At 39.6% G+C, this 15,658-nt stretch overlaps 1 protein-coding gene across 2 annotated transcripts in view; it reads right to left on the bottom strand.

Moving 5' to 3' along the window:
• The window catches only part of dsh (Segment polarity protein dishevelled), a 357,971-nt gene that overhangs the window by 24,553 nt on the left and 317,760 nt on the right, over positions 1 to 15,658 (bottom strand). For both annotated transcript variants that reach the window (XM_067141180.2, XM_067141181.2), the window contains one exon: positions 4,050 to 4,280. In XM_067141180.2, the coding sequence (XP_066997281.1) occupies positions 4,050 to 4,280 (231 nt within the window). The remainder of the gene's footprint in view (positions 1 to 4,049; positions 4,281 to 15,658) is intronic.

Below are 15,658 nucleotides of genomic sequence, written 5' to 3'. Positions count from 1 at the left end.
GTTTTTTTTTTTTTTTTTTTGTAATTACAACATAGTTACTTATTGCAATTCGTGGTGAAAACAAACTATTTTTTATACAGGACAGTAAATGTTGTTATCGAACGATTCAATGGAAGGAACAAGCGTGCGGTTATCCAAGAGTCCGCCTCTTTCAACACAAACAAATCAATATCAATAGACTGGGATCCAGGACACATCCCGTATTCCCAGTCGAAGACTGTAACGATTGGATGATTATAAATCACAGCGATGTATCGAATATTTGCTGGTCCCAAAGCGTGTATTGGCGGCATGTGGAAGCTTGTTCTGGCGCAAATTTTAAGAAGAAGATCTTGGAACGTAAAATCATAAAATATTACAGTTCATCCGTAAAACACACTCTCTTCCCGTAAATTTTACGGACATACTGCAAAAGTTGGCAGGTATGCAGTCTCATTCACTGCCGAATACCCAGAAGACCTTTTTCTAATAACCCAGGCAGTGATTCCACCAAAAAACTGTAGTATTTCACACTGTTGAGGCAAAGAGAAAGGACATTTAGTCCAAGTAAATAGTTACCAACAATGTTGGCTGAAACACTAGAATGATGATGAATTTTCTTTTGTTTCTAGTGGTTTAACGTTGCATTAAAACATCTAAGGTTTCCGGTGATGTAAGGACGGGCAAAGGCTAGGATTGGGAAGGTAACGGCCATGGACTAGTTTAGGTACAGTCCCAGCATTTGCTTCGTGTGAAAAGGGGTGAAAACCAGAAAACCATCTTCTACAGACTACTGTCACATGAGGGCTTATTTTCCCCCTGAAATGCTGATTTCTGGAGTTGGCTATGCATTCTCTCATAAATGTAAGGTTCATCCATGAAATGAAGTGCGGAATATTCCTGCAGCTGTTTTAAGACCCAAACTGCAAAGGTTAGGCATTGTAGGCAACCCAGTTGTTAGTTCTTCCACCGACTGATATCGATAAGGGTGCAACCATTATTGGTCCTTCCATATCTTCCACACTGTCATATGAGAAATGTCAACATTGCTCGCAGCAGACCTCATAGTGGTTGATGGATTATCCTTTATTTCTTCTAAAGCAACCTCTTCAAACACTGGGTTCTGTACCGATGGTATTCTGTCAATGCCTAGGATCTGAGGCATGCAGTCATGTGTCAAAGGACACCAAAGCTGAATGATGAGGTAGGCAGTGATTAGGGTGCCGGACGCCATGAATCCGTGTAGCTTCTCTCCCATTGTAATTTGCTGCCCCAAAGGCTAGATGCATATCAGCAATTTCATCACTGGTGTACCGAAACGGAGCCATTTTACCAATTTCTGCCATAACCTTACTAGCCATTGTGTGCAGAAAGAAAAAAACCTGCTGCCTACTGGGACTGGGAAGCAACTGTGTCAAACGAGAGAAATGTGTGTGTTCGCACTGAGAATTATCTTTGTCTCCGGATTACAGTAAAATTAAATTCTTTCAAGGTATTGTATTGAATAGGTGGACCTTGAAAGAATTTAATTTTACTGCAGTCACTTAAGTACGGCCAGTATCCAGTATTTGGGAGATAGTAGGTTCGAACCCCACTGTCAGCAGCCCTGAAGATGGTTTTCCGTGGTTTCCCAATTTCACACCAGGCAAATTCTGGGGCTGAACCTTAACGAAGGCCACGGCTGCTTCCCTCCCACTCCTAGCCCTTTCCTGTCCCATCGTTGCCATAAAACCTCTGTGTCGGTGCAACATAAAGCAACTTATAAAAAAACAAAACAAAAAAAAAAAACCACTTTCTCTTCCTCCTCTGAAGCAGGACAGCAGGTAGCCACTTGCACTCTGGCACAGAAAATACAGCGAGTTCGTCAATTTGAATCGCATGCCCGGAAGTAACAAAGTAAACTCATTTTCTTGAAATGAAAAATTTTCTCCGCCAATCCGATTGCAGCATCAATCTTTATATAACATGAAAAGCATCCCTGATTTTTTCGTCGGTATAATTTACACTCTTTTATACTGTAGATACAAGTTGCTTGCGAGATATGTACAAATATTTTTTCTGCTGGTTATTGGTGGGGCCCTGTATACATATGATGTGAAAATAAGGTTCTGTTTCAAAAACAAAAATTGAAGTTGAAAATGCGATGTTTGTAGCTCAGGTAGTGTTTAATGATGAACGACTTAAGCCTTTGCTGACATACATTAAAATATTTTCCAGTGTAAAAACAATTCACTTCTTATTTGTAGAGCATTTTCATACAACTTGCACATGCTACTATCTGAAATTGCAGTGCAGTGATGTATTTGGAATTGTTCCTTGCACGATACAAATGCATACACCGTGAAGCCGCAGTGAAGTGATATGTATAGCTGTAGCGCAGTGATTTACTTAGAATTGCTTCTTAGACATTATGCGTGCAGAATACATTATGGAACCACAGTGAAGTGAAGTGTACAGTTGCAATGCAGTGAAGTACTTAGAATTGCTTCTTATACATTACACATGCAGCATATGTTCTGAAACCACAGTGAACTGAGGAGTACAGCTGCAGTGCAGTGATTTACTCTGAATTACTTCTTACATATTATGCATGCACACTGCCTGAAGCATGCTACAGCAGGTGGTAGCCAAAGGGCAAATGAAGCTACTACCTACCTCACACTACTTCAAGCTCCCCCCTGGGATGAACCATTCGCTAAATTAAAAATTAAAATAAAGATGAACTGCAGACGTTCATACTCCCAAACACCCTGCATAACAAAACCAGTAGGTATTTGATGGGAATGAAGCCCAAGATGATAAAATTAATTCAGAAGTGACATCGAAGTGCTGCCCACTTACCCTACCACAATTAAGAGACATGCACTGAGCCGAGAATGGGGTCTCAAAATTTGTATGACATCCAAGGCACTTTGGATTTTCCCATGAGAGAAAAATTTGCTTTCTTTCCACAATACTCAATCCCTATAAATTAAAGTACAGGACTATAATTTCTCTCTGTTTAAAATTTAAAAAAAATTTAAGTGGCTTTTTTGGGGGGGGTTTTGGTAACTAATTTCCAAATCATACAAAACAAAGTATAACATCTTTTTTTCCAAAATACAGTGTAAATATGTTCTGAGAAGTATTGCAAATATTTCTTACAGTCATCATAAAAAAGTATTTTCTTTTAAGAAAAATGCTAGATACATATTTAAGAATTATACAATTAGAACGCTTTGCTTGCTTCAAAATCAGGCATTATAAGGAGTTAATAATAGAAAAATGCTCTTTCGTTGCACTGAAAATGTTCATCATCCATAAATGAATATAAAATAGCTGAATGCATATCATGCATATCTAGCAATATTAGTCTCAGCTGTAATTGGTTCAAATCCAAGTCTCCAAAGCAATTTCTTTATGCCTGTAAGTTATACAAAACACATTGTACAAATGTTTGACTGAACTGCCAATGTAAATATTTTGAGCTCATATGCAAAAGGTTCTTATTTATCAATGTCCTCAGATTACTACGTTGTTGTTAGGGCCTAAAATAGTGCAATATTGACATTTATAACAGTAAAGCGCTAAATCTAAAAACTTTTTCACCACTTCTAGGACAGTACAACTAACTGTGTACAGCTGGCAATAACATGTATCTCCCAGCTTGGCGAGTCCCAAACCTGAATTGCTCTGGCTTGGCCCAATTCAATTTTGAGCTTAGTCAGGCTTGATCAGTATAACAAGCTGAAGTATATGAATTTATATGTACAAACTGAGCTCCTTTAGGTTCACATGTCAGTTGCCGTCACAGCCGATGCCAGGCTCATGACGCTGAGCTTTCTCAGCTAGGTAAGCTGTGTTTGAACTGCAACCATAGGTGCGCAACTACTTAAGACCCCCATTTGAGGCTTGTTGCATTCCTCTAACCACAATATCCAGGATAGCATAAAAAAACAACAAATGTGAACTCACTTTGTACATGTGAAATGAAGTTCCTCCTTGAAACCCATTTGGTAGATGGTACTATGCTAGGCATCACATAATGAAAAATAATAACACAGCTGAAATGTAATCTGTTCAAAACTTACCAGAACCACTATGTACACTCTCCTCTCTAGTGTAGCCATACACTGAAGGTTCATTTGTGTAGTTGAATGGCATGGGTGCATAACCCGTACCAGTGTGAGGAAGGTAGGTGCCCGAATATGGCATATGCGAACCTCCCCACGGATGTGGCATGGTGTTTGGAGGAGGGAGGGGACCAACAGTGTCATGGTCCAAAGAAACACAGTCTTCATGAAGTTTTAAACTAGACATGGCTGTAAAGGAAATTTTAACGTCCTTAGTACAATGAAGTTTTTCACAGAATTAAGAACACTAGTAAGAATAAAATGAACATAAAATACAAATGATGACGTACATCTGCTGTTGTGTATAAACGAAAAAAACTCTCAGAGTGTATTTTATCTAAGTCACCCTTGAACAAATGTAACAAGAGACCAATTGTAAACAAATTCAAGAATATGTACACAGAATTAGTGTCCAGAAGCCAGAATATGGAAATATGGAGGTTGCTAGGTAAATCTTGAAACAGGAAGTCTGGGGTATTGAGCTGTGGATGTTACCCACCATTCTTGAATATTATTGGCATACTATTTATAATCCTTTCCTATAATTGTTTTCTGCAAACCTGAGAGGTGCAGATGTCCAGAACATGGAGATCACTAAATATATCATTTATGAGCAATTATTTTATAGAATTTCAACAGTGCACAATGGGCTCAATCTACAATCTAGCTGGAAAGAATTCAAATTCTGACCTCCTTGTATGTTACAATTTTCACTTTCCTTTGATACCTAGACATCCTTTAATGCTCGCCTTACCTTAGTTTTTGAAACAGGCATTTATGGCACAAAGTTGAGACAAAATGTAAGTATGAATATGCAGGCTGGCCAGAGCTGCAGTCGCATTCAAGTTCCAAAGTGTTGTTCTCGTGTATTGTGAATAGAGAATGCAAAAGCATTATGAATTTAATACTACAGATATGTGCTACATTTAAACATAACTAGAAGTAATTAAGTTGGGCTATGATTTTTATCATAGATTTTATCTTATGCATGTGTGCATACCGAAATTATAAACTGTTTCTCAAATGGACTTAAGACCTACAACTTTTGTAGCAATATAAATAGCAATTTATGACATTAACCCATTAATGCCTGAACTACATTTTTCTAAATTTTTATTTGTTTTTTACATTATGACGACTATGAAACACAAATACACTGAAAATTAAAAAAAAAAATGTTATTCATCACTTAGTTTTGAAAATATTTGCCGTTACCATATGGCAATGCTAGGCGCTAGCTAAGAAAGGTGTCAAAGATTCAACAATGGGGAAATGACACTGTCACAGGTGAAGAAGAAGAAACCTGCACTGCCAGTTAGATTCCAAAGCCAGGGACCATTCTTTTAGCTGGGATGACTAGTCACAAATAAAGGAATGCAGAAAATAGCATTTTCACCACTTTCGTTTGTTCAAGTGTCATCTGGCAATCACTGTTCTAGAAAATAAAAAGAAAGTTACTGCACAGTGGTTTACTGGAGTCTGCCTTCCCAGAATGTTTCAACAAAAATCCTACAAAGCAGCCAAAATTCAAGTTAACACGTAGAGTGGGGCTCGCTTCAGAAGATGCGGACAGAGCAAGCCCACTAGTGGGCGCGCATTGTGTGAAGCGCGAAAAGTTCTTATTTTTTAACTCCGTTACAAAACAAGCGGTAGGTTTGAAACTTTCTCCATATGTTCCGAGAGGTGCTGCCATCTGAGCACTTCTTATCTGGGAATCCCCATTTTATCTGGTACATAGCTGCGTAGCACAAGAACAACCTGTGTGACGCTTGGCTATAGCTGGTGTGAGCTCAGTCAGTGCGCTGCATGGAGTGTCATGGTGTGAATGTTTTCAGCTTTCATTTTGTTGGTATGTAAGTATCTCTTGTTACTTATTGTTTTAATTCTACATATAGCGTTTACTATTTGTTGTGAACGTGTCCAAAAGAATTGTAGATCTTCCGAGTGATGATACACAGGATATTCTCGAATGCAGTGAGGAAGATAGTTGCAGTGATTAATAGTTTAGATAGTAATGGTGAAACTATCCCACTATTAGATGTTCCAAGCATGAGTGCTTCCGTCGGACTAGGCCTACTACCTAGATGCTGCGGACAAGCGCCGAGTTAGAGCTCTGACGAGAGTAGCAAATCAGAAATTGAGAGCGATTTGCCTCCTACCCCACCTAGTGATTGGGATATCAGGGGATGTAGGAGAGCCCGATTTCCAGGTACATACCAAAGTGGAATTCAGGGCGAACTTGTAAATTAAAAAGAACTGGACAAAATTTTTGAGCATTTCATTGATGGTGAACTGTACGAACTTATTGCAGAACAAATTAGTTTGGACCGAGGAAGAAATGCTGATGGAATTCAATGAGGTGCTATCAATATTGTGATTAAAAAAAAAAAAAAAGGGCTGAGAGTATGCATGGCTGGCAGATGACAATACTGGCAGAGCAGCAACAATATCAATGCCGGTGTAGGGATAACATCAGCGCTTGCGAGTTGCTGAGGCTCGCGGTAAAGAAGCTCCTAGAAAAAGCTGAAAGCCGATTAACAATGAAGATTGCGCTAAGGATAATCTGGAAGTAGAAACTACGAGAATTTTCTGTGGGGCTATACAAAGACCGAATGATCGCCGGTATAAGTGATCACCCTTTAACTAATATCAACGGCCTCTTTGGAGGGCAGATGAGCGGGAAGAGGTCCAGGGCTAGTCCTTGGAATGGGAAACTACCCCTAAAGGTAAAAGAACCACTAGATGGCCAACGGCATAGGATGCAGAAGGTAAGGGGAAACCACTGCACTAAAGATCCATAGGATATCCCAAGAATAAGCATGCTTGCATGATATCTTCCTACGATAAAAAACAATCCCCAACTTGGATCTCCGGAAGGGACGACATAAGAAGGCGCAAATAAATAATCAAGTTTTTAGAATAGGAACATGGAATGTTCGATCATTTACAAGGACTGGAAAACTGGAAAATGTGAAGAAGGAAATGGATAGGCTTGAGATTGACGTACTAGGATTAAGTGAAGTGAGATGGCGAACGAGTGGAGATTTCTGGAGTGGCAACTACAGAATTATTCATTCAGGGGATGTAAAAGGAACAGGAGGCGTTGCTTTTTTATTAAAACAAAAAATTGTCATATCAAGTCCAAAGCTATGGGGATGTAACGAAAGAATTATCATGATCACACTACAAACAGAGCCTAAGGATACAGTATTAATCCAGACTTACATGCCCACATCTGGACACTCTGATGATGAAGTAGAACATATATGAACAGCTGGAGGAAGTATTAAGGTAAGTTAAAGATGGCAGCCTAATCATCATGGGAGACTGGAATGCTGTAGTAGGTGAGAGTGGAGTTTGCAACTGTATGGCAAAGTATGGCATTGGAAACAGGAATAAAAGAGGTGACAGACTAATTGGGTTCTGTAAAAGTTGTATGTTGGCGATTGCAAATATAGGCTTTGAACAACCAAAAAGAAGAAGATAGATTATATAATGATAAAAGACCACTCTCGTAACCTAGCTAAATCATGGAAGAGCTATGCAGGTGCAGATGTGAACATGAACCACAGTCTGATATTAGTGAAGAGTCAACTGCGTTTTACAAGAAAGGTTATAAAACAACCATGTAAAGGATGGAACATCAATAAAAAGTGATGAGCAAGCTTTAAATGAGTTCAGAGAAAAAACTGATGAAAAAAATGACCTCAAGAAGATGTCAGGAAGTAATTTACAGGAGAAATGGGACAATAGAAAAAAAAGGAAATAAATGGCTAGTGCATGCTTTGGAAGACTGGAAAAGGCAGTGTACAAACCTTCAATCACTGGAGATTTACTGTAGTTAGTGGAAGAACGTAGGCAGAACCATGGTGTTGCGCATATAGGGGTACGAATCACAGGTACTGTAGAAGCTGGCAACGTACTCTATTGGTACTAATCACAAACCTATTTGGTACCTAACATAGTGGTACTACGCGCAAGTAAAAGCGACCCATGGTGTTCCCCGCGTGGTGGTCAATATCACAAGTAGTTTCATGGTTCTAATAAAATCATCCCTTGGTCGCACCTTTTAATCGCCTCTTACGACAGGCAGGGGATACCGTGGGTGTATTCTTCACCTGCGTTCCCCACCCACAGGGCGGTTAAATGCATTGAAGAGGGCACATTGTAAAATGAAAAAGAAAACCTTTTTGGGCCATTTAACTGTTTTCCTCATGAATGGATACACTGCAAGATACTGATCAGCAATATCCACTCCATGCATGTGTGGGTTATGATCAACAACACATTCCGGCTTCATTGCAGGTTTCCCAAATCTACCGTTTGGTACTTCTGCCATTTCTGCTGAATGCATTGTTGAAATCATTGTTATGACCTTCTTGGCCATCCATGAAAGAAGAACTTCATCATCTCTAATAAAAGTCATTTCTCCACTCTTCAGACTTTTCTGTCCTTCCCTGACTTCTTTAGGTACCCCCCTTGTTTTGCTGTATTGCTCCACAAACAGTAGTGTTGTGCTCACACAACTCAGCCAAACATACACTGTTACAGAAATTATCCATATATACCGCATACCCCTGGTCAAGGTAGGCATTCAGTAATTCCAACACCGAGTCTCCGAGTGAAACTCCACTTCCGTCATAAATTTTGAGAGTGCAAATATATCCTGAACAAGATTCGCACACCATCCTGACTAAAATGCCGTACTTAGTAAGTTTTCCAGGATTGTAGACTTGAAATTTCAAACGCCCTCGCCAAGCTAGCATTCCCTCATCCAATGTAATCTTTTTGCCTGGAGTGTAATTATACAGCCTATCTGTACTATCGGCATAATGATTACAGTCACCGATGTGAAGAAATAAAAGAATATTGAGGAAGTGTGTTCGGGAAATTGTTTTAGAAAATATCGGAGTCTAAAAAACAGGGTCTTCGGTCCAGTACATTTTTTATATCAGGCATTTGGAATATACCTGTGATTAACATCAACCCTAAAAACGTTTTCCAACTCGAAGACATCAATCAGTTTCCAGGATAGCATGATTGAATTCTTTGTGAAAGGCTGGGGCGCTGCACTTATCACTTGACTTGCGTATAGACTCATCTGCTCACACACATACTGATAAAATTAGTCATTCATGAAAATACTCACGTAACTCATAATATCTTGCTCATTTTCTATTTGAACGTTTAGACCTGAATTCCCTGTAAATGGTCAAACAGGTGGACAATAACTAGGATGATATGTATCAGGCACTTCACTTTCCTCTATAGGCGTATCGGATTCGGGAATTGGAATTTCCTCGTCACTCTCACTTTCACTATCTGAGTCTATTTCAGGAATAAGTTCATCACCAGAATCACCACTGTGAACAATATCTAACAGTTATTCTTCTGTAAGAAACTTTGTTTTATAAGCCATTATACTACACTCGGTAAGAACGGCACACACTGCCTTGTAATCTCAAGTACCAACTTGACGCGCAAGGAAGTGCAGAGATGTTCCCGCTAAAACAGCTGAGATAAATATGAGCCCACTCAAAGCGAGAGTTATCTTAACAAGGTCAACTAACTTCCTGTTACAACCAGTAATGCCGACTAAGGTGTAAGAATGCATAGATTACAAATATAAGCAGCATTGCTTCGTGCGGAACATTAAACAGCTTACGCCATTCACGACCTGCAGCATAGGAGCCAGCTTAACACGTTCCGTGCGGTTCGGGTCACCATGTGCCCCGAAACATGTTACTCTTATCCGTCGGTGCGAACTTCCCAGAATTGCGAAGTAAGTAACTACGTGCTAGTTACGAATTTCCGTTAACTAATGGCAACATAGTGTTCCAATTGAAGCAAAGGATCGAGGCATACTGCTAGTTTTGATCGGCCCACCGGTGACCCGAAGGAAGTTTTTTTCATCTTCCATTCATATCGCTTCGGGTCACCCTGAGTCCCGATTGTTGTCTGACCTATATTTTTACGCGGGAATCGCTTAGCGCGGTTACGGTGAATGAAGCCTGGAGTGTTGCTGCCCGCAGATCGTAGACTGTTGTTTAAGGAGTACCACCCTTCTGATATCTGCTTTCTACATTGCTCTTAGGAAAGCCAATAGAGGTTATTGGAGTTATTGGAATAGTTATTGACATATTTACTATCTTCCGTATATAATATTTACAAGCAATTTCACGTCCTTTTTTAGGTATGGAGCTTTCACATTCTGACACACCGGCGGCACGGAAAAGAAAGAGGGTTAGGACAGCACTGGGGTGGGCCTATATTACATTCAGTGCTGTTCGGGTCACCATGTGCCCCGAAACATGTTACTGTTATCCATCGGTGCGAACTTCCCAGAATTGCGAAGTAAGTAACTACGTCCTAGTTACGAATTTCTGTTAACTAATGGCAACATAGTGTTCCAATTGAAGTAAAGGATCGAGGCATACTGCTAGTTTTGATCGGCCCACCGGTGACCCAATTATTTCCGGGGTCATTTCTGTTTCACGCAATTGTTGAATCGGAACACTGTCGCACAGGTAAATACGCTGGAATGTCTCCTCAACAATAACGCACACAACAAGTGCACTTGCATTGTTTAGGATTTCATACTAGGGAGTAAACAAAGTCAAATTCGTCAGGTCACCGGTGACCCGAACCGATAATAACTAAAGGCAGCATCGGGTCACCGGTGGGCCGATACGACGTAACATTAAGTCATCGAAATTCACTGCCGCAGGGAACGTGTTAAACGTCTTGTGCCGCCCACAGTCCGCAATGAGTTAATTGTGTTCACCGATATAGAGAAAGCCTTTGATAAACTGGAATGTACTGTTTGATATCCTAAGATTGATAGGCAAAGAAAAGAGTTTACTCTAAAATGGGAAAGGGCATCTGTAGATTATCGCCTTATTATTATTTAACATCTACATAAAAGCTATAAAGGAATTTTTTAGCTACCAACAATCATAGCATACATGTTAATGGCAAACTGTACAGTACCACACGATTTGCAGATGATATAGCAATGATAACAAATTGAAAAAGTTATGGAAAAGGCACTGAGAATATACAAAAAGAATCCCATTAGGATGGAGAAAAACTAGATCAAATATGGGAATTCAAATATCTAGAAAGTCTAATAACAACTGACAGAAAATTTACAAGAGAAGTGAACGCCCAGATTGCACAGACGACGGGAGCATTCACAAAAAAGAAGTCTCTACCAACATCTAAGACCATCTGCATTGAGGTACAAAAACACTTCATGAAAAGTTTATGGAGTGTTGTAAGCTATGGCTCAGAAATACACACGGTGCAAAAAGCGGAGGGGATGAAACACAAGGCCTTTGAGATGTGGTGCTGGCGTTGACTATTAAGAATACCTTGGACTGATGAAGAGTCACAAACCAGAAAGATCTCAAAAAAGCAAATGAGACGCATACCTTGGTTGAAACTTTGAACAAAAAGCTTTGTTTGCCACTGGCTTCGTCATTCTAACTGGTGCACCACCCCGTTTGAAGGGAAAATGGAAGGTAGGATCAAAGGAAGACCTTGAGTGCAATTTATAAACAACACTGAAGGCAAGCACACCTATTGCCACTTGAAGATACCGGCCAAAGAATGGAAACGTTTGGAAGACATGCATGCTACCCACCAACCTTACAGTTGAGAAAAAGGAGATGATATATAAAGAGTGAACTCGGCAGGGCCAAGTCAGTCTTGAGTGCATCAATCACGAGTGAACGAGACAGTACCTGAAATGAACTTCAATTTTTTTAATGAATGTTCAATTTTTAATCAAATTCTACCATATCTTACAAGGGGACATTCCCTATTCGTCACCACCGATTTTGCTCAAATTTATAGAACATGCAAGGCTTAGTTAGAAATGAAAGTACCCAAAGTGGGAACTCCAGATGGCCAAGCGTATAGAAAATAAAAATAAAAATGTTGACGCGGCTCTTGCACCATATAACCCATTTACGTTAGCGCGGATGCCGAGCAGTTGTTGGCGTAGCGGTAAGAGCTTGGACTAGTAATTCAATGGTTGTGGGTTCGACTCCCCGTGTGGAGAATACTTTTCTCAATTTTTATATTATTAATTAAATTAAATTAATATTCAAAAGGCATATAGGACATCATTTTTTAATGAGCGCACAATTGTAGAAAATTTGGAGTTGAGAACTTTCCCGATGTGTTCAAACAGAAATTCTTCTTTATTTCTCCTTTATTGGCTATCTCCCCTCCTTGGGGAATGTGCCATAAACGTGAATAGTCGTTTCGCTGTAAGATTCGTTTTCACCTGACAAGTAAAGTTTGCTCCTGGCTGCTGTATACAGACAATAGATTCTTGGCGCAGGTAGACAGTGACAATGAAATCCCAATTTTTTACCTTTTCTATGCCTTTTTCGTATAAATAAATAAATAAATAAATAAATAAATAAATAAATAAAATGATTCACCTCTTTGCGTAATTGGAAAATAAATAATATAAAAGTTCACAGAAAAAACAGTCTCCACACATGGAGTCGAACACACGACCCTCGAATTACTAGTCCAAGCTCTTACCGCTACGCCAACAACTGCTGCTCGGCGTGTGGACTAATGTAAATGGCTTATATGGTGCGAGAGCCGCGTCAACATTTTTATTTTCTATACGCTTGGCCATCTGGAGTTCCCACTTCGAGTACTTTCATTTCTAGCCAAGCTCTGCATGTTCTATAAATTTGAGCGAAATTGGTGGTGACGAGTAGGGAATGCCCCCTTGTTAGTATTGACTGTGTGGACTATAAAAGATTAAGAATTTTACGATTGAATGAGATGGTCGCGAGTCTGTGGTGTCACAGCGAAGTGCAAGTACATCAGAGTTTTTTTTTTTTTTTTTTTTACAAGTTGCTTTACATTGCACCAACACAGATAGGTCTTATGGCGACGATGGGACAGGAAAGGTCTAGGACTGGGAATTATATAATCATTATAAAATATCACAGCCATTTTCTTGACAGTGCTGATGTAGTTATTTTATTATTATTGATTATATACAGTCGTATCAGCACACACTTTATTAAAACATAACCGGTTTTCTGACACTAAGGTCCATCATCAGTGTTAAAATTAAAATTTAATTTCACATAAGTGTGTCGTCAAAATTAGTTAAAATGAGTTTAAATTGTAGCCCTGTTGACATCAACATACGTAAGACTGGCTTTTCCTCGTGCTCGACTCGACCAACAGCCTGAGCACGAGGAAAAGCCAGCCTTACGTATGTTGATGTCAAGGCTACAATTTAAACTCATTTTAACTAATTTTGACGACACACTTATTAAATTTAAATTTTAACACTGATGATGGACCTTAGTGTCCGAAAACCGGTTATGTTTTAATAATGTGTGTGCTGATACGACTGTATATAATCAATAATAATAATAATAATAATAATAATAATAATAATAATAATAATAATAATAATAATAAGTGGGAAGGAAGCAGCTCTGGCCTTAATTAAGGTACAGCCCCAGCACTACAAGGAGTTAAGTGAGCCTTGTTACTGGTGAAGTGAACAATGCTGAATCAACACTTCACTGTGAAGGCTCCAGTGTTGGAGAAGAGTTCAACACACCAGAGAGAGAGAAGGGGGAGAGTAAAGAAAAAACCATGTTGAGTGGAAAACTCAAACGCGAGTGTACTTGTAAATAACTATAAATATTAGTTTAATAATTTTTTTTTTGCCATTTGTTTTACGTCGCACTGACACAGATAAGGTCTTATGGCAATGATGGGACAGGGAAGGCCTGGGAATTGGAAGGAAGCGGCTGTGATGGGAAACCACGGAAAATAATCTTCAGGGCTGCCGACAGTGGGGTTCAAACCCACTATCTCCCGGATGCGAGCTCACAGCTGTGCGCTCCTGTTTAATAAATTTAGTGGATAGTAAAACACTGTACACATCTGAGTAGTGATTTTTAGTTTTATGAATAACAATAACCTGGCGCAATATCATTGCATTTCATGGAAGAAGTAAAGTAGAACTAGCTGAGTCAAGAAGGAATTTCCAAAGAGGGAGGATATTATCAGGCAGTATTAAAAGGGGAAGGGTGACTTGTGGAGTGGGATTGTTCATAGGAGTAACAGAACATGTAATAATTTCTCCTAGGCACATAAACTAATGATGAGGGTACATTTGGCGGATTCAGGGCCAAGAAGGTCTCGGTACATTCAGCATATGAAGGAGCTTATGAAGCTGAATACAAGTTCTATGAAGCAGTGAATGATTTTGATGTAAGAACAGGAAATGGAATGGTACGAGAAAATAATGCAGTAAATGAAACATTGTGTAATACACAGCCTATCAACTGCAAATTAACAAAAATTTCAGGAAAGGAAAAAACGTATCAATGCTTTGCAATTTGTATTTATAATGTGTGTATTACACTAATATAATAATAATAATAATAATAATAATAATAATAATAATAATAATAATAATAATAATAATAATAATGTGTCTGGCCAGGTATTTCTTTCTATGGTAATGTAGCAGACCATACTGCCAGCGACTCTACGCCGAGTGTTGGGCAGCGGTAAATAACCCAACTTCCTTAGGGAGCCAACAGCTTCGGGCAGATGAGACCCTTTAGGTGGGGCGATGCCCCCCTCCCCCCTCAGAGGAGGAAATGTCACTAAGTAGAGCCTTGCGTGGATATACAAAATATTATCCGCATCCACTCACCACTTCCTTCATCCGCACCCGCAGTTATTGTAAATACTGAACTATATTACAGTGAAGGTATTGAAACAGATAGATCACTTAATGTACTGTAATACAATAGGCCTGATACCTGGCACCAGACCCCTACAGTGACAGGTTTATTAGGAATTGCCTCTCGCGACTACCGACATATTGAGTTCTCTTTTGCAACCTCTGTTCCTTCCACTACCTGCAGGCAGGAGCTAGTTAGGATTAGGTCAGATTTACCACTTTATGGCCACAAGGATCTTTACATATCACCATCCTCCCATATCAATGTCAAGGGTCGCCTAGCCACAGTCTACAATAAAAGGATATCCGAGTAAAAATCAATAAACTTAATTATTTAGAAATTGTCAGCAAAATCATCCGCCAAGACACTAACTTTGCGGATATCCGCATCTGTGCAGGGCTCTAACTATAAGCCATCAAGCTCCTTTTCTGGCCCAATGGCAAAACGGACGGAGAAGGAACGTTCACTATTCAGTTCCCAATGGCTGTGGAGGCAGGGGAAGGTCACGCCAGATGGACTGGCTTTGAAGATATAATTCAACTATATTTTGGGTCTGCAGCAGTGTTCAACCCTCAACCCTGCATGTCTCACTTCATGTGTGCCACAGGATTGGCTCCAGGATAATAATGTGTGGGTGTCTCCCCAGCAAGTTGAGATCCACATTAATAAACAAATTCATGCCAGTGGAACTTTTTTCCTGCTATCTTCCCTAACTCTTTGAATTACAACGGTGATGGGATAAGGACAGTAGGAGCAGGTTTTGGGTGGAAGTGGGAGCTTCTAGTCTGGACCTGCACACTGACGGCAGATGTGTTA

The sequence above is a fragment of the Anabrus simplex genome, chromosome 2, assembly GCF_040414725.1.
Source record: "Anabrus simplex isolate iqAnaSimp1 chromosome 2, ASM4041472v1, whole genome shotgun sequence".
Lineage (NCBI taxonomy): Eukaryota > Metazoa > Arthropoda > Insecta > Orthoptera > Tettigoniidae > Anabrus > Anabrus simplex.
This window is presented reverse-complemented; position numbering and strand designations above follow the sequence as displayed.